The sequence below is a fragment of the Octopus sinensis genome, linkage group LG22 (genome assembly GCF_006345805.1).
Source record: "Octopus sinensis linkage group LG22, ASM634580v1, whole genome shotgun sequence".
NCBI lineage: Eukaryota > Metazoa > Mollusca > Cephalopoda > Octopoda > Octopodidae > Octopus > Octopus sinensis.
In genome coordinates this window covers 28,646,527-28,666,467 of record NC_043018.1, presented here as the reverse complement: position 1 = coordinate 28,666,467, position 19,941 = coordinate 28,646,527, and the positions used below count along the sequence as shown (strand labels likewise).

Here is a 19,941-nt window from a genome sequence, read left to right as displayed (position 1 = left end):
TGGTATTGCGATGGGTACCAAGGCTGCACCAGTCCTTGCGAACCTCATAATGGTTTCTTCGAACTATCACTATGAAATATCATGCCAGAAATTTGGACATGTTTTCCACACCTACCTAAAGGAAAACTGGAAAAGGTATTTGGATGATTGTTTCATCATATGGAAAGAACCTTATGAAAAACTCCTGGAATTCAAAACCATACTAAACAAGATACATCCCAACATCCAACTCACTATGGAATTAAGCAAACATCATCTCCCATTCCTTGATCTCCTAATTATAAAAACACCTAAGAACCAAATCATAACAGATATCTACCACAAACCCACAGACTCACAACAATACCTCCTCTTTAGTTCATGCCACCCAAAACACACCAAGACAAATATCCCTTTCAATTTGGCTAAAAGGGTATGCACCATTGTCTTGGATCCAAAAACATGAGAAATACGCCTTCAAGACCTCAAAAAAACACTACTACAACGCCAATATCCCTCCACCCTTATAGAGTATGGAATAAAACGCGCCAAAGAACTAGATAACATTACACTGAAAACTACCCAACCTAACACCACACACAACCTCAAAATACTTCCATACATTTCCACCCACAACCCCAAAAATATCGAAGCATACACCACAATCATACAAAACCTCAGTCTACTGTCAACAGACCCAAAAATGAAAAACATAAATACACACAAAATCCTCAAATGTAAAAGGCAACACAAATCTTTAAAAAAACTCTTGACAAATGCCAAACTTCACACACCACATCCACCCCCAGCAGTAAAAAAATGTGCACGCCCAAACTGTGGTACCTGCCCCCTCCTACTTGAAGGCTCTGAATTTACCTTCAAACAAGGTACGAAGTTTAAAATCAAGACTAACTTCTCCTGTTCCACCGAGAACCTTATCTACGTTCTCACATGCGCTGGTTGCCAACATAATTATGTTGGACAAACGAGTCTCCCGTTACGTAAACGAGTAGCGGTGCATAAAGAACAAATAAATCTCCCGGAATACGACAAATTCCACTGAGTGACCACATAGACTCATGCGCTAAAGACTTAAACCCCAAATTCTATATATTCCCCTTCTACCAATGTAAAGACGGGATCACCACACAGGAGAGAATTAACAAGGAGAATCTCTTTATTGAAAAATTCTAAACACAACTTAATATACAAACTCCTTGTTGATCAAACTTCCCTTTTCTACCTCATTCTTCATGGATGGACTCACACAAATATATAAGGATTCCATAGATTCATCACTTCAAGCTAAAACTTATATTCTTTAAATATCATTTTTACTATTTTTGTTATTACCATCATCTTTATTATTTATGATATAACAATCTGAAATGTAATTGTCTATGCAAATTTATATAATTAGAAAATAATATAAATAAAGTGTTAAAATCTGAAAGTTAACAAACAATTATATAAAAAAGATAATGCAAATGAAGCTAAAATGACAATTTTATAATTTGGGGTTTATCAGCAGCCTTTATTGAAGAACTCAAAAGAGTTGTCTCCCCTTATTCACAACACAGGAACTGAAGAACCACAATTACTACTACTTCCTGTTTTGCCAACATCCTTAATTAAACCAAACAACACATGGCCTTAATCCCATTGGATCCTAATACCTCAAGGTAATTTTTTCGTGAACAATCATTAAACTCAAGATATACAACGAACTCACAATGTATCGGAGTACTTATTTTTTAATTTTTATACATATTTATTATTATTCTTTTGCAAAAAACAATGCAACTTTTTTTCCCCTTTCTCATTTTTAAAAAACTTTTTCACCTAACTATTCTTGATAAGTCAAACTATGACGAAAACCGGTTTGAATAAATATATATTTATATATTTTTTCATTTTCTCATTTCATTAAAATTTTCTTTCAATCGAGCATTCTGCATTTTTACAATTTTTCCTTGCTTATCATTTCTCTACGTGCGGTCAACACAACCCCACCATTTATTGATCTATATATATATATATATATATATATATATATACTATATAATTAGGGTTCAGCAATGATTTGCTTCACCACACACCAAAGTTTAGAAATAGCAGTCAAAAAATCCTTCTACTTTAAAGGGAGTTCCCAGAAAAACCAAAGCACTTGAAAAGAAACCACGCAGACAAAAGGGAAAAAAATGACGAAAATCATTCTATATTAGGTTACCTACGGACGCGCGTTTCGGAATTGAGTCAGTATAAAGCATAAATAATAAATAATTATACCTTACCCGACTATTTTCGTCTCTTCAGCGTAGGATTCCTCAATTATAAATAATTGTACCTCAATTATTAATAATTGCATATTAAATTTGAAGGCACTGGAAACCATCACTTCACCTAACGGTATCAGAGAGATCATATTCCGTGCTAGTGCCGCCAAATTCAAAAAATGAATGAGAGTAAGTCATCCTCCCTCGCCCTCCAGCGTGTTGCCAAAGTAAGATGCTACAGTTTTTTTCTGGGAGAAAAATACCATTATCAATAATAACAAGGGTGAAATTAATTAAGAAGTAATCAGTAATTTCACCAAGTAGCATTCGGCATGAAAAGGACCTTTAAAGTAGAAGGAATAGCTAAGATTTTTTGACTGCTATTTCTAAACTTTGGTGTGTGGTGAAGCAAATCGTTGCTGAACCCTAATTATATAGTATTGATTAAACTTACCATGAAATGGTATAATTGAGGAATCCTACGCTGAAGAGACGAAAATTGTCGGGTAAGGTATAATTATTTATTATTTATGCTTTATACTGACTCAATTCCGAAACGCGCATCCGTAGGTAACCTAATATAGAATGATTTTCGTCATTTTTTTCCCTTTTGCCTGCGTGGTTTCTTTTCAAGTGCTTTGGTTTTTCTGGGAACTCCCTTTAAAGTAGAAGGAATAGCTAAGATTTTTTGACTGCTATTTCTAAACTTCGGTGTGTGGTGAAGCAAATCGTTGCTGAACCCTAATTATATAGTATTACTTAAACTTACAATGAAATGGTCCTTTTCATGCCAAATTCTACTTGGTGAAATTACTGATTACTTCTTAATTAATTAATTTCACCCTTTGTTATTATTGATAATGGTATATATATATATATATATTATAAATCTTGAATTATGCTTGCACTGACGAGTAAAGAGTGCACACCACTGCACTGATTATGAAATCACAGTGATCTGCAGCTGAATTCTGTTTTTAAATGACTTGCTTTGAGAGTTGCATTCAGTACGATATTTTTATTTATTTTAGTAGTTTTGACTTTAAGAGTCCCTCCTAGCGTGTGGCATTTATGTGTAATAATGCCATCTATATAATATAAATAAATATATTTAAGTGAAAAAATTGGTGGATTTTTTTCTCTTATGAGGTTTTTCATGCTGATTACTTGATAAATTCTTATGAAGATTTTATCTTATTTTTAAATTGTATATATATACATATATATACATATATATATATATATATTATCATCATCTTCATTTAACGTCCGCTTTCCATGCTAGCATGGGTTGGACGATTTTGACTAGGTCTGGCGAACCAGATGGCTGCACCAGGCTCTAATATTGATTTGGCAGATTTTCTACAGCTGCATGCACTTCCTAATGCCAACCACTCTGAGAGCGTAGTGGGTGCTTTTTATGTGCCACTGACATGGGGGCCAGTCAGGTGGTACTGGCAACGACCTCGCTCGAATCTTTTTACACATGCCACCAGCATATATATATATATATATATATATATATATGCATGTGTGTGTGTGTGTGTTTGTCCCCTACCACCATCGCTTGACACTGATATTGGTGTGTTTACGTTCCTGTAACTAAGAGATTTGGTAAAAGAAACCGATAGAATAAGTAATAGGCTTACAAAGAATAAGTTCTGGGGGCAACTTGTTTGACTAAAAAGGCAGTGCTCCAGCATGGCCACAGTCAAATAACTGAAAGAAGTAAAAGAATATGTCCAGCCATACAGAAATATTACCTTACTCGGAATCAAGGGTTGGGGACACTTAGGGCATCTGACAGTAGAAAATCTGCCTTGCTAAATTTCATGTACAGAAAGTAGGACAGTAAAATGACGACGACAATACAAGGGTGATTAAAATGTGCCACAATATTCTATCATATGTAACAGTATGGAAAAAATCAATTTGTTGATCTGTAAGTTCAATTTGAACGAAGGTCATAGCATGTTTCATTTTTGTGGTCAGGAAGTATGTCATTGATTTTGAATAAAATACAGCAATTTCGGTTAAGCCTACACAAAGTTTTATTTCAGGTTTTTTGATGGGAAAGAAACTGCATCAAGATATATATATCTTACTCTCTTTCAACTATATAAACATATATATATATATATATGTATATATATATATAGTTGAAATTTACAGAACAACAAAAGACGAAGGCAGGTCTATAAACAACAAGCAGGTGTATTAGTTTGACACTCGAGAAGGTGAGAAAGTCTTTTACATTTCGAGCCTATGCTCTTCAACAATAAAGAACACAAGGAAATAAATAGAGAGAGAGTGTGTACATGTATGTATGTATGTATGCACACACAACTATTATCCATACAGTCTACAAGTTTCACTGCCAAGGCATGGTTGGCCTTAGAGCTATAGCAGAAGACATTCATCCAAACTGCCAAGCAGTTAGACTGAACTCAAAACCATGTGGTTACAAAGCAAGGTTCTTAACCATACAGCCATGTCCATGCCTATATTTTAATAAAATATTTTCAAAGGACTTTGAAACTAGAGATAGGATTAAGGAAGTGTACCAGTCTTTTCAAAGCAGTCATTATGTAAAAAACAATTTAGAAAGATATATTCCAAAGTTGTCTAGATAATTGGTTAACTTTCTGCGTTAGAATAAATCAGATAAAATGACCCAGAAATACAGAACAAAACAAAGATAACAGTAAAGATTAGATCAACCCCAGTATGCAATTGATACTTAATTTATTGACCCCGAAAGGATGAAAGGCAAAGTTGACCTTGGTGGAATTTGAACTCAGAACGTAAAGACATACAAAATACTGCTAAGCACTTTACCCGGTGTGCTAACGATTCTGCCAGCTCACTGCTTTCTAACAGTAAAGTTATTGAGAGAATTATTGTTACAGTAGTGTATGTGGCACACAGGTCAGTGGTTAGAGCATCAGACTCACGATCATGAAGTAGTGAGTTCAATTCCTGGACCGGACTGTGTGTTGTACTCTTGAGCAAGACCCTTTATTTCACATTTCTCCAGTTCACTCAGCTGTAGAAATGAGTTGTGACATTGCTGGTGTCAAGCTACATCAACTTTCGCCCTTCTCTTGGATTCCATCAATGATGTGGAAAGGAGAGGCTGGTATGCACGGGCAACTGCTGGTCTTCCATAAACAACCTTGCCCAGACTTATGCCTCGAAGGGTAACTTTCTAGGTGCAATCCCATGGTTATTTATGACCAAACGGGATCTTTATTGTTTTAGCGTATGCGCAGGGGTGGCTGTGTGGTAAGTAGCTTGCTTACCAGCCACATGGTTCCGGGTTCATTCCCACTGCATGGTACCTTGGGCAAGTGTCTTCTACTATAGCCTCAGGCCGACCAAAGCCTTGTGAGTGGATTTGTAAATGGAAACTGAAAGAAGCCTGTCGTATATATATATATGTGTGTGTGTGTGTGTGTGTGTGTATGTGTGTCAGTGTTTGTACCCCCCAACGTCACTTGACAACCGATGCTGGTGTGTTTACATCCCCATAACTTAGCGGTTCGGCAAAAGAGACCGATAGAATAAGTACTAGGCTTACAAAGAATAAGTCCCGGGGTCGATTTGCTGAACTAAAGGCGGTGCTCCAGCATGGCCGCAGTCATATGACTGAAACAAGTAAAAGAGTATCACAGTTTTAGAGCTCAGTTTCTCATGTTTGCATGGGTCAAGATGGAATGCAATGCATGCCTCTTATTGTTAAGAAAAATTTGGTAGAGAGGAAACTGTGCAGAACCCTAATGGAGAGACTTCTTCCGGTTTCCCTCTTTTTGGTGGTTGACTCAATTTGTTGCCTGATTCATGAGTCCCTGCTACTGTTTCGAATATTTGAACCTGCTAACTTCCACATAAAAGGAAAGAAAAAAAAAAAGAAATAAAGTACAAAACAAACTCATAGAGGTGTGGCTGTGTGGTTACGACACTTGCTTCCCATCCACATGATTCCAGGTTCAGTCTCACTGTGTGGCACCTTCCACTATATCCTCAGGCAGACTAAAGCCTTGTAAGTGGATTTGGTAGACAGAAACTGAAAGAAGCTTGTTGTATATCATTATCATCATTTGACACCCGCTTTCCATGCTAGCATGGTCGATTTAACTGAGGTCTGATTTAACTGAGGTCTGGCTGCACCCGACTCCAATCCAAGTGCCAGTAAGGCGACGCAGGTAACGATCATGCTCTATATATATATATATATGTGTGTGTGAGTGTGACCGCGTGTGTACCGTTGGTGATTTTTTTTTCCTCTGTCTTCCCTTCTTTGGATCTTTCCTTTTCCTATGTTTCTGACGAAGAACTCTGCTCGAAACGTTAAACCCTTTCCTTTTTTCCTGAGCGTCCAATAACACTATACTTGTTCCACGTCCTCGTATTCTTGTGTTTTCATGTTTGGATTAACTATGTATGTATATATATATATATATATATATAATGATCATGCTCGACATATATTCATATGTGTGTGCCTTTGTGTAGTGGTGTGTTTATGTACCTGCAAAAGAGACTAACAGAATAAGTACTAGGCTTACAAAGACTAAGTTGTGGTGTCAATTTCTTTAAAGCAGTGCTCCAGCATGGCCACAGTCAAATGACTGAAACATGTAACAGAATAAAGGAAAAAAAGAATACACCTTTTGAAAGTGTTGTCATTTCTTCCCTAATTAAGGTTTGGCAAAAAAAAAAAAAAGAAGGAAAGCACTTGGGCAAGTGTCTTCTACTTTAGCCTTGGGCCGACCAAAGCCTTGTGAGTGGATTTGGTAGACGGAAACTGAAAGAAGCCCGTCGTATATATGTATATATATATATATGTATGCGTATATGTTTGTGTGTCTGTGTTTGTCCCCCCAACATCGCTTGACAACCGATGCTGGTGTGTTCATGTCTCCGTAACTTAGCGGTTCGGCAAAAAAGACCGATAGAACAAGTACTGGGCTTACAAAGAATAAGTCCTGGGGTCGATTTGCTCGACTAAAAAGGTGGTGCTCCAGCATGGCCACAGTCAAATGACTGAAACAAGTAAAAGAGAGTAAAAGAGTAAATGAAAGACACACCAGATAATGCACTCCAAGATGCACTATGCCTGAATGGTCAAGACTGGAACATCCACTTTTTAAGTCTGCTTCATCATTTGTGACCTGGGACTACTACTACTACTACTACTGCTGCTGCTGCTGCTACGAGAAATACTCCTTAATTTTGTATATTCTGAAGTTGAACTTTGAACTCCCAATTGTTTTGCTTGTTTGAATATTCAGTTAAATCTCTTCACTGACAACATGGACTTTATACATCACCTAATTATTATTTCTACTTCTTTGCTATGTTCGATATATATATTTATATATACAGTATGCAAATATGTGTGTATGTGTGGTGGGTGTATATGGTCGGTTGACTGGAAAGTTGGTGATAATGCCAAACAAAAATATCTGTCCCTTTATATTTTAAGTTCAAATCTTGTTTGGCTCTACCTAAGCTTTCCTTCATCTAAGGTAGGAAAAATAAGTAACAAAATAAACACAGTATCAGGTCTCTTATCTGTCTTCCAGAATTACAGGAATAATGTACTACGAGGGGCGTTCAATAAGTAATGCCCCTGACCCACTTGCAGTTGTTTGATCTAGCTGTGCATGTGCACGTATTTATACCTCTATAGATTAAATGGCGAATTACAGCTCTGAACTAATTGTGGTTTCTGATTTACAGGTGTTTGAACTGAGCCAAGTGTGAAATGGAGCCTGTTGAGTGTCGAGCAGTGATCTGGTTTTTGTATTTGAAAGGATGCACACCACGGGAGACTTTTGATGAAATGAAAGTAACTTATGGTGATGATGCCTCATCATATGACCTTGTAAAACGCTGGCATCGTGAATTCAAACACGGTTGGAACTCTGTGGAAACAGCTCCCAGATCTGGTCTCCCCCTTCTGCCGTTGATGAGACGTCTGTCTGTCAAGTTGAGGCTGCCATTTTGGAAGGTCAACGCATAACTATTCGCCAAATAACCCATAAGGTCAAGATTAGTACCGGGTCTGTGGAAACTATCATTCATGACCATTTGCATATGCAAAAGGTGTCTGCCATGGATTTCCAGGTTGCTCACACCTTTCCAAAAGCTAGAACGCGTTGAGTGCTCGAGGATGAATTTGGAGATGTGCCAAGAAGATGAGTCAAAATTTTTCAAAAGACTGATCACACAGGATAAAACCTGGGTCCATCACTATGATCCATAGACCAAAGCCCAGTCAATGCAGTGAAAGCACCGTGACTCACCTCCTCCAAAGAAGGCAAGGGTGCAGCCCTCCGCTGACAAGGTTATGCTCACAGTCTTCTGGGACCAGGACGGAGTAGTGATGACAGATTTCCTGGCAAAGGGTGCCACAATTACAGGAGTCTATTATGCTTCACTTTTGAGGAAATTAAGAGAAGCTATCAAAATCAAGAGGCGGGGCAAGATCAGCAAAGGCATCCTCCTCCTGCAGGACAACGCTCCGATCCACAACTCGCGTGTCGCCAGATCAGAAGCACAGGCATGCAGCTATGAACTCCTCCCCTTGCACCCTCTGATTTTCATCTCTTCCCAGCCATGAAGTTGATTTTGAAAGGAAAGCGTTTCCCAGATGATGCAGCCTTGCTTTCTGAAGTCACGTCGTGGTTGGAGGACCAAGCTGGGGTCTTCTACAAAAACGGTCTCCAGAGCTGTATCAAACGATGGGAGAAATGCATAACTCTGGGTAGTTCCTATGTAGGAAAAGACTAATAACTGTGCCAAGTGTCGTTGCTCTACTGCTATGGAAGTGGGTCAGGGGCATTACTTACTGAACGCCCCTCGTATATCATACAATATATTGTATCCTAATCTCTAAATATATAAAGCTGAAGTTGTCTGTGTGTGGCAGGTTTGGTAGCCTTCAACTAACACTATCTCCTCTGAGACCCTGCAGTGCAAGTTGACCAAAATTGAAAGTATGATAGAAGAAGGCTTGCTCTTCAAATCGGACCGTCTTAACACCAAAAAAATAATTACATCAAAAAGGTGCTTTTTTCTATGAAAATCTCTATTTTTTACGATTTTTTTTACTGCTGTGTCGCCATTTTTCAGTGTACTTCAACCAGAAAAATGTTCACTTAAAGAGAATAACAAGCTACATAATGTAAAAATTCCAATTCTAAAGGGTCGAAACAACCCGAGCAATGCCGGGCGATACTGCTAGTAATATATAAACAGACCCTGGTTTTGAAGTTGGTTAATTTGCACACAGGGTGTCAAAAATAGTTTTGTTTTTTTCATTTTTTAAGTGGATTAATAAAGATTAAACATATTCTGCTTTAGAATTGTATTAATTTGTACCTGTTTCTGTTAAAAAGGCTCAGTGGTTAGGAGCTTTGGGTTTACAATAATCAGAATATGAGTTCGATACAGCTTGGCACCAGGGACATAACAATTAATTTGTACAGCTGAATTTTGCTTTTTCCTTGGATAACATTGGTGGCAAAAGAGGAGGAAACTGATATGCATGGGTGACTGCTGGTCTTCCATAAACAACCTTGCCTGGACTTATACTTTTGAGGGGAACTTCCTAGGCCCAATCCTATGGTCATTCAGGATTGAAGGGGTTACTCTTTACTCTCTTTTTACTCTTTTACTTGTTTCAGTCATTTGACTGTGGCCATGCCGGAGCACCGCCTTTAATCGAGCAACTCGACCCCGGGACTTATTCTATCGGTCTCTTTTGCCGAACCGCTAAGTAACGGGGACATAACCACACCAGCATCGGTTGTCAAGCAATGCTATGGGGACAAACGCAGACACACAAACACACACACGCATATATATATACATATATACGATGGGCTTCTTTCAGTTTCCGTCTACCAAATCCACTCACAAGGCTTTGGTCGGCCCGAGGCTATAGTAGAAGACACTTGCCCAAGGTGCCACGCAGTGGGACTGAACCCGGAACCATGTGGTTGGTAAACAAGCTATATGTGATAGCCTAGTATTTAGTAAGTCAGCTGCTCTCTTTTTATAGTAACTTTTAGCTATGTTATTGATATTTAAGAAGTATGTGACCGAACAGTAAAAGGTGACATCTGTTCATGTTATAGTCACAGCCACAAAGAAACTATTAAAGAGGAAGAAAATGAGGCATAACTACACAAGTGTGCCCCACCAACCACATGGTTCCTGGTCCACTTTCACAGCATGGCACCTTAGACAAGTGAGTTTTCTACTATAGCATCAGGCTAACCAAAGCCTTATAAGTCAATTTCGTGATGGAAACTGAAAGAAACCCATGGTGTGTATATATGTATTTGTGTGTTTGTCAACTGGTGTTGGTATGTTTATGTCCCTGTCACTTAGAGATTCGGCAAAAGATACTGGTACAGTAAGTACCAGTATTTGGTAGACGGAAACAGAAAGAAGCCTGTCATATATATGTATATGTATATATATATGTGTGTGTGTGTGTGTGTGTGTGTCCGCCCCCCAACATCGCTTGACAACCAATGTTGGTGTGTTTACGTCCCCGTAACTTAGCGGTTCGGCAAAAGAGACCGATAGAATAAGTACTAGGCTTACAAAGAATAAGTCCTGGGGCTGATTTGCTTGACTAAAGGGGGTGCTCCAGCATGGCCACAGTCAAATGATAATAAGTACTGGGGTTGATTAGTTTGACTAAATTTTGTCAAGGCGGTGCCCTTTTTTGTCAAATTTTGTCAAGGCGGTGCAGTCCAATGACTAAAACAAGATAGAAAGTGAAAAAAATATACCCTTGATATAGTGTAAATTATGATTATAATGGAATTTAATGTAAAATAAAAAAAGTGGAAGAATTGATGGGTGTGCACCAATTCATACTGATAGGTGACACAATTGTTTCAAAATTTCAAGTTTCACTTTACTCTTTTACTTGTTTCAGTCATTTGGTTGCGGCCATGCTGGAGCACCACCTTTAGTCGAGCAAATCGACCCCAGGATTTATTCTTTGTAAGCCAAGTACTTATTCTATCGGTGTCTTTTGTCAAAACGCTACGTTATGGGGACGTAGACACACCAGCATCGGTTGTCAAGTGATGTTGGGATGGACAAATACAGACAAACACACACACACACACACACATATATATATACACACATATATATATATATATATATATATATATATACATATACATATACATATATACGACGACGGGCTTCTTTCAGTTTATTGTTTACCAAATCCACTCACAAGGCTTTGGTTGGCCCGAGGCTATAGTAGAAGACACTTGCTCAAGGTGCCACGCAGTGGGACTGAACCTGAGACCATGTGTTTGGTAAGCAAGCTACTTACCACACAGCCACTCCCGCGCTTTTGTGGATATTTATGTGACGGGTGTCAGTATAAAAGTGTGCACACCAACCTATTTTCTTTCTTGTTTTACACATTAAATTCCAATGTAACCTTAATTTACACCACCTAAAAGATATTTGCAGAAAAATTTCATTTAGAAATATCTATTTTCCTGAAAGTTATGAGGAAATAAATTCGCATGGTTTTTGTTGATCACACTTGTTTAGGAATGTCACAAATATAAATAAATGGTTGTAGCCGATGACACAATACAGGAGATAAAATTACAATGGGAAAGACCAGGTGTGAGAATGGGTTAGTATGTGACGTCTAGTTCACATCCCCCACTTCTGCATTTAACGATTCCACTTTGACCTTTATAAGACTAAAGTGATTTCACTAGATTCATCATCATCGCCTTCATGTCTATATGCCATAATGGCATGGGCTGGTTGGTATGGTAATTACCGATATCTCTACTGTCTCTTTTAGCATGGTTTATAGAACAATCCTAATACCAACTACTTTACAGAGTGTGGACTAGATGCTCTCTCATATTACTTTTGCATGTCTCATGGAACAACGGCACTCCTAACTTATAAATACTTTTAAACCTTTAGCATTCAGATTACTTTATCAAATCTAATACCGTAAATCCTCGAGTATAATCTGCATTTTTTCCCAAAATTTGAAGGTCAAAATCCCTAGTGCGTACTATTGCGCTTTTACTTGTTTCAGTCATTTGACTGTGGCCATACTGGAGCACCGCCTTTAATCGACCAACTCGACCCAGGGACTTATTCTTTGTAAGCCCAGTACTTATTCTATCGGTGTCTTTTGTCTAACCGCTAAGTGACAGGGACATAAACACACCAGCATCAGTTGTCAAGCAATGCTAGGGGGATGAACAAAGACACACATGCACACATATGCATATATATATACATATATACGATGGGCTTCTTTCAGTTTCCGTCTACCAAATCCACTCACAAGGCTTTGGTCAGCCCAAGGCTATAGTAGAAGACACTTGCCCAAGGTGCCACGCAGTGGGACTGAACCCAGGACCATGTGTTTGGTAAGCAAGCTACTTACCACACAGCCACTCCTGTGCCTTAGTGGATATTTATGTGCCACTCCTGCACCAATATATGAGTTTTAAAATGAAAATTATTTTCTAAACAATGCTCGAGTCTCTATTTTCTGTCCGGCTATTTTTATTCAGATGTATTTTGTGATGTTGGGCGCGAAAATACCTTAAGCTAAGCCTGAAAGCAATGAAGTCATAAAAGGATCATCCATAACTTGCAATAAGCAACATTTATGAAACGTTATTACTGTTATTTCTTTATTTTCTGCAAACAAAATGCACAAAAAAGCTACACGTTTGCATTATGTTATATATGCAATAATAATAAAGGACATTACCGTATACATTTTTACAAACCAGGACGTTATATAGACCTCTTTGACACAAGTAAGAGAAGGGGTGCGTATTATACACAAGGTTTAGGTTTTGCAGAGGTACAGCCCCCTAAAAATCCCTTGCATATTATACTCAAGGGCAGACTATACTCGAAGACTTATGGCATTTATTTATACACATCATTTTGAATTAATCATGCATTATGTTGTAGCTTTGAGATTTCAATGATGTGATTGCATACTTTTACAATGACAATGTAGGGGAGGTGCAAGAGGTCAGTTCTAGCCAGTTTGAACACAAAATAGATAGAATATTGGGGCCAGATAAGGTCAGTTTAAATGGGGAGGATAACTTGACCGTTAGTCATTGTTTCTGGATCATTTAAGACATTCTGTAACTTGTATATTGTTGTTGTTTGTATTGTAGGCAAAGGAGTGACTGTCTGGTAAGTAGCTTGCTTCCCAACCACATGGTTCCGGGTTCAGTTCTATATATATATATTATCATCAACATCGTTTAACGTCTGGCTTCTATGCTGGCATGGGTGTGTGTATGTATATATATATGTGTGTGTGTGTGTGTATATATATATGTGTGTGTGTATATATATATATATATATATATAAATACACACACACATACATACTAAAGATGATTTATTTTCGAATACGAATGAAGTTCCAGACGATACTAGTTTAATACCAAGTAGAAGAAGAAAATAAAAACAAAAGAAACAAACAATAAACTTGTTTGTCACTCGCTGAAAGGAATACAATAAACAGACAACGTAACTCTGTTGCAACAAATTTATAACCATCGACGCTATTGTATACAAGTTGTCTAAAAATATAAATAGTTACAGATGTGTGCCCTGGTCCCAACGATGTTGTTTCTTCATAACTTTCTGAAAACATGTTTGTTCTTTTAACGATATTCGACAGTTATAAATTTTAGATTGTGTAGATTACGGTTATATCAAAATTTGTTGGGAAAACAAACGAAGAAATATAAGTACCGGTTCTCACCCCAACACGCCCCTCATTTTTTTAAATTTAAATCTATGAACTTCTTTGATTACTTATTCTCAGGCAGATCCCGCCTCCCGGATCTTTTCGGATCTTTTCTAGGTAACTAAAAAATTTTAAACTTCGTATACTGGTAGAATGTGTTTATCAAACATCTTTGTTCTCTTGGCTTTATTGGGAAAATTCTATGGTTTGTAAGATATTTGTTGTTTTTTTTCCTTCAATTTCTGCAATTTCAACCAATCAGTGACGTCTATTGAGTTAAAAAACATTCTGTGCCGTATGAATATGTCCCTCGTTTAAGAAACAGATTGGGTTTATTTACATTTGTGAAGAAAAAAATATACCCTTCCTCCACCCCTAACTAATCCTAACTAACCCTAAAAGAGATTGAAATGCAATAGATCGATTCTAGGGTCATAATTATGGGTGACAATTCCATATGACACCGCTAGAAAAAACTGCCGTTCAAACCGAAAAGATCCCGCCTCCCTCGTAAGCCCTCCGATGTTTAAAAACTAGTTTTATAGATACTTATTTCATATTTTGTTTTTCATCCATTCATTTGTGTAGGTTTGCAAAAGAACTGAGAGAACGTTTCAGGGGCCAGAAACTGTAAAATGTTGGAGAAAGAAACCAAGCTGTTTCTTAGACTAAATACATCGAAAGTAGAATTTTATCATTGACCCTTAAAAATACAACCGTAGATCACCAATTTATTATTACTGCTAGCTTACTTGGAACCCCTCCCCAAAATCTTATATGAGCCCCGAGGGGTCATATAGATCCGGTTGAGAACCACAAGGCAAGGATTAAGCCCTCCTATGTGGTGCCACAAGCAATGCGCCAGCCCAGTGACTGGGACACCACCTTGGACAAAATACCTTTCTGGTGGCGTGGATTACGATTATATCGGGATTTAATGATAAAAGGAGAAAAAATAATTGATGGGGTTGCACACATACATACCGAAATACATCAGATTTTTTTGTTTTTTTTTCAAAATTTCAATTTCTATGCACAGGCGTGGTTGTGTGGTAAGAAGCCTACTTCTCAACCTCATGCTTCCGAGTTCGTTGGCAAAGAACCCAGGACCTTCATAAGGTCTTTAGTCACGGGGTCCTATAAAAGAGCTGGTGAGGTATGCAAACCACGAAACGTGGTTGGAATTCCCCGAATTCCTCCTAGCCCCAGGCCAACCAAAGCTCTGTGTGGATTTTGGTAGACGGAAAATGAAAGAAGCCCATCATATGTGTGTGTGTCTGTGTGTGTCCCCGTTCACCACAATCGCTTGACAATCGGTGTTGTGTTTACATTCACTAACTTACAGGGTCGGCAAGACTCCAATAGAATAAGTGCCAAGCTTAAAATAAGAAAATAAATATAAATTAAAAAAAGGTGGGTTTTTTTAGTGGGGTGTACAAAAGGAAGTCATGCCTTGTATATATATTTTATTACAAAAGCAAAACAACACTACGGAGGAATCGACGTAAGCTTAAATAAACCGCGATATGACGAGAGATTAACAGGGTTTGATTCATGCGACTAAAATTTCTTTAAGGGGGTGCCCCGGGATAGTTGCAGTAAAAGATAAAAGATGAGAAAAATATATACATTTTCAGAAAGTTATGAGGAAAAAAAGTTAGCGAGCTGATGGGGCACACATCTGTAATTATGCCTATAAATAAATAGCTCAATAAATAAATAAAGGTAATATTTTTCTTTTACCTGAACCATGGACGTGGTCTGGAATGCTGTGAAGATGAACATGAAGGCTAACCCCAAAATTATGACATTATACATGTTAGCGTTACAGAAGCTTTGGGGAGGCATTTTCGTTGTTTATAGCCGTTTTAATATGTGCCACAATAACTGTCTGTGATCGGGGTAGATGATTAAATTATACAATTTAACGAACTTGTTAACAAATCAATCAATTAAATTGATACACAATAACACATGTTTAATTTTTCTTCAAGACCGTTCTTCCTTGTGTATCTTCTGTTTGTCTGTCAATCCGTTTGTCAAGATATTGTTTAGACGTGCTGGGACGGTTCTCTCTCATATATTGATTTGACCATAAATGGGTCATAATAACAATAATAATAATTATTATTTGTTCATATAGGAACAAGAGACAATTAGGCTAGTTATAATTAAGTATCTGTCTAACCTACTCGTATGTATGTATGTATAAAATACGTATAACTTAGATGTTATTTAGATGAGTATCTGTATGTGTGTGAGAGTACGTTAATTGCTTATGTATATACGTGTCTTGTGAGTGCGTTAAGTGCCTATATGTGTGTGTGTATATGTGTTTTAATTGCTCGTGTATATAGATATCTATTTATAAAGTGCGTGACTGAGTGCTGTCATGTGCTTTACGTTGGACTATCAGAGATATGTGTTATTGGTACACATAAATATAAAATATATTATACGCATATATATTATATATTTGGACGTGTGAGAGCGAAAGGTACCTAGTGTTGAAGTTGCGAGGTACTGTGTGGTGTTCGTTGTTATGTCATGTTCCTTGTAAAAATGTTTCTGCCACAGGAATAAAAAATTACGTTAAATATTTACAGACAAAAGAAACGGATGATAGTGAATGTGGCGGTAATCCGGCGGTGAATCCCTTTCTGTTTTCCCTACCATTGCTGTTATCATCGAAAGCTGTCATCGTTATCGTTGTTGTCGTTGTTGTTGTTATTGGAGGTGTAATTTGCAACGATGTTCATTCACATGACATACGTCACAATGTAAACTTTAACACTACCGGAACTTGACGCATATATACGGAAAAGTACGGAGATTATTTATTTATATATTTTTTTGTGGGATATGGGGTTGATTATGTTCTATGTTAAAGGTGGTGGTGGTGGCAGTGGTGATGGTAGTGGTGTGAGAGATGAGGGAGAAAGAGGAAGAAAGCGAGAAAAAAAACAAAAAGAGAAAGAAAAAGAAAAAGAAAGAGAGAGAGGAACGGGTAGATATAAGTAAGTTTCTTAATTAATTAATGAGCGGCGAATGTATATTATTTAAAAAAGGGAAGTCACTGCACAATTAAAAGGCAAAGAGACAAAAAGATGTTTATTATGAGAGAAAGAAAGTGACGAAAAGAGATGAGTTTTGTGAAAGAAGAAAAGCACATCTGTCCTTGTATAGATTGTGGGCGTGGTTGTGTGGTAACAAAAGTTTGCTATTCAAGTACAGAGTTCCGGGTTCAGTCAGCTGCGTGACACCTTGGGAAAGTGTCCTCAACTATAGCCCTAGGCCAACCAAAGCCTTAAGAGTGGATTTGATAGACGGAAACTGAAAGAAGCCCGTCGGCTGTGTGGTAAGTAGCTTGCTAACCAACCACATGGTTCCGGGTTCAGTCCCACTGCGTGGCATCTTGGGCAAGTGTCTTCTGCTATAGCCCCAGACCGACCAAAGCCTTGTGAGTGGATTTGGTAGACGGAAACTGAAAGAAGCCTGTCGTATATATGTATATATATATATAGTATGTGTGTGTGTGTATGTCTGTGTTTGTCCCCCTAGCATTGCTTGACAACCGATGCTGGTGTGTTTAAGTCCCCGTCACTTAGCTGTTCGACACAAGAGACCGAAAGAATAAGTACTAGGCTTACAAAGAATAAGTCCCGGGGTCGATTTGCTCGACTAAAGGCGGTGCCCCAGCATGGCCGCAGTCAAATGACTGAAACAAGTAAAAGAAATAAAAGAATATATATATATATATTAAAATAAAAAAATTTAGTGTTCAGTCCTCTAAATTTTGTGTATATATATATATATATAACGGGAAGCTTTATGAAAATAAACAAAAGACGAAGGCAGGTGGAAAACAAACGAACAATTGTATTAGTATGGCGCTCAGGAAATATAAATAAAACAAGTCTTTAACGTTTCGAGCCTACGCTCTTCAACAGAAAGATACACAGAGAGAGAAAAACACAGAAAGGAGAGAAAAAAAATGCGTGCAGTAGCTACGAATCAACATGGCGATCTGATTTCGGCCAGAGGTCAAAGATCAAACATGAGACGCGAGAGCGAAATAAGGGGAGATAATAGGGTTGATAAATGGGTTGAGGGACCAGCTAAAAGTGCGTGGGAGGGGTCTGGATGTGTGTATGTATAGGGTTGGTGTATGTATTAGTATGTATAAGGGTGTGTGTGTGTGTGTGTGTGGTGTGTGTATGAGAGTATTAGTGCGTAGGATTGGTCTGGAGTGCATATGTATGGGGTTGGTGTATGTATTAGTATGTATTAGTATGTTATTAGTACGTATTGGTATGTATAGGTGTGTGTGTGTGTGAGAGAGTATAAGTGCGTATGCGGGGTCTGGACGTGTGTATGTATAGGGTTGGTGTAAGTATTAGTATGTACTAGTATGTATTAGTACGTATTAGTATGTATTAGTTGGTGTGTGTATTAGTATGGCACATCATATGTGATGTGATGTGTAAAGTCATGTGGTGTAGTGAGAGAAGAGGGGGAGGGGGAGAAGAGGGGGGAGGGGAAGAAGAGGGGGAGGAGAAGGGGGAAGAGGAGAGGATGGGGGAGAAGGAAGGGGAGAGAGGGAGCAGAGGGAAGGGGAAGAGGGAGGGAGAAAGAGGGGAAGAGGGAAGGGGAGTAGGGGTGAAAGGATGAAGGACTGAAGAAGTAGGGGTCGGGGGGAGAAAGGATAGGTGAGAGGGGGGAGGGGGTTAGATGAGGAGGGGGGGAGAGTTGAGACCAAATGGCGTATAAGAGCGAAGAGAGAAGATTAATTCCTGTTCACGGCGCAAACGGGAATCCGGATGGCCTCTGTGTAAGGACAAACCGAACACAGATAGGTGTTGCAAGGAGTGACCGGTGGAGCGGAAATGGCGTGAGACCGGTGTGTCGTTCGCAAGGTGGATGTCACGAAGTTGTTCCGCGAACCGGTCAGCCAAGCGGCGTCCCGTTTGTCCGATGTACAAAGAATTGCAGAGAGAGCAAGAGATGCAATAGATAATATTGCTGGAGGTGCAGGTGAAGGAGTATATATGTGTGTGTGTGTGTGTGTGTGTGTGCATGCGGTGTGTTTATGTCCTCGTAACGTAGCGGTTCGGCGGAAGAGACACTGGGAATAAGTTCTAGGCTTACAAAGAATAGGTCCTGCGGTCGATCTTTTAAGGCGGTGCTCTAGTATGGCCGTAGTCAAATGGCTGAAACAAGTAAATGATTAAATATATATATATAGTGTGTGTGTGTGTGTGTGTGTGATGTATGTATGTTCGTATGTATGTGTCTGGCACCAAAAGCAGCTTAACAGCCGGTGTTGGTGTATTTACGTCCCCGTTACTTAGCGTAGCTGATAGATAGATATATCCACACATACACATACACACACATATACACACACGCGCGCGCATGCACGCACGGACTCACACATGGCATAACTACACAAGTGTCTTCCCCTCCCCACCGACTTTGTTTCCTCATAACTTCCTCAAAAATGGATATTTTGTAATGAAATTTCCTACAAATACCATTCAAACGTCGTTGATTACGATTGTATCGGAATTTGTTGTGCCGTCTCCCCCGTAACTTAGCAGTTCGAGAAAAGAGACTAATAAATACCAGGTTTTAAAATAAGTACTGGATGGGTGTGGCTGTGTGGTAAGTAGCTTGCTTACCAACCACATGGTTCTGGGTTCAGTTCTACTGCGGGGCGCCTTCAACAAGTGTTTTCTACTATAGCCTCGGGCTGACCAAGTTCTTGTGAGTGGATTTGGTAGACATCGTATGTGTGTGTGGTGTGGGGGGGGGTGCAATGGCCCAGTGGTTAGGGTAACGGACTCGCGGTCGGAGGATCGCGGTTTCGATTCC

The 19,941-nt window shown here is 38.7% G+C and overlaps 1 protein-coding gene across 4 annotated transcripts in view; it reads right to left on the bottom strand.

Moving 5' to 3' along the window:
- LOC115223274 (UNC93-like protein MFSD11) overlaps positions 1-16,869 on the bottom strand; it is a 73,048-nt gene extending 56,179 nt beyond the window's left edge. For 2 of the 4 annotated variants that reach the window (XM_036512089.1, XM_036512090.1), the window contains exon 1: positions 15,811-16,869. In XM_036512089.1, the coding sequence (XP_036367982.1) occupies positions 15,811-15,915 (105 nt within the window). In that variant the 5' untranslated portion in view covers positions 15,916-16,869. The remainder of the gene's footprint in view (positions 1-15,810) is intronic. The other 2 variants (XM_029793780.2, XM_036512091.1) reach the window with 1 other exon arrangement.
- Positions 16,870-19,941: the final 3,072 nt, after the last annotated feature.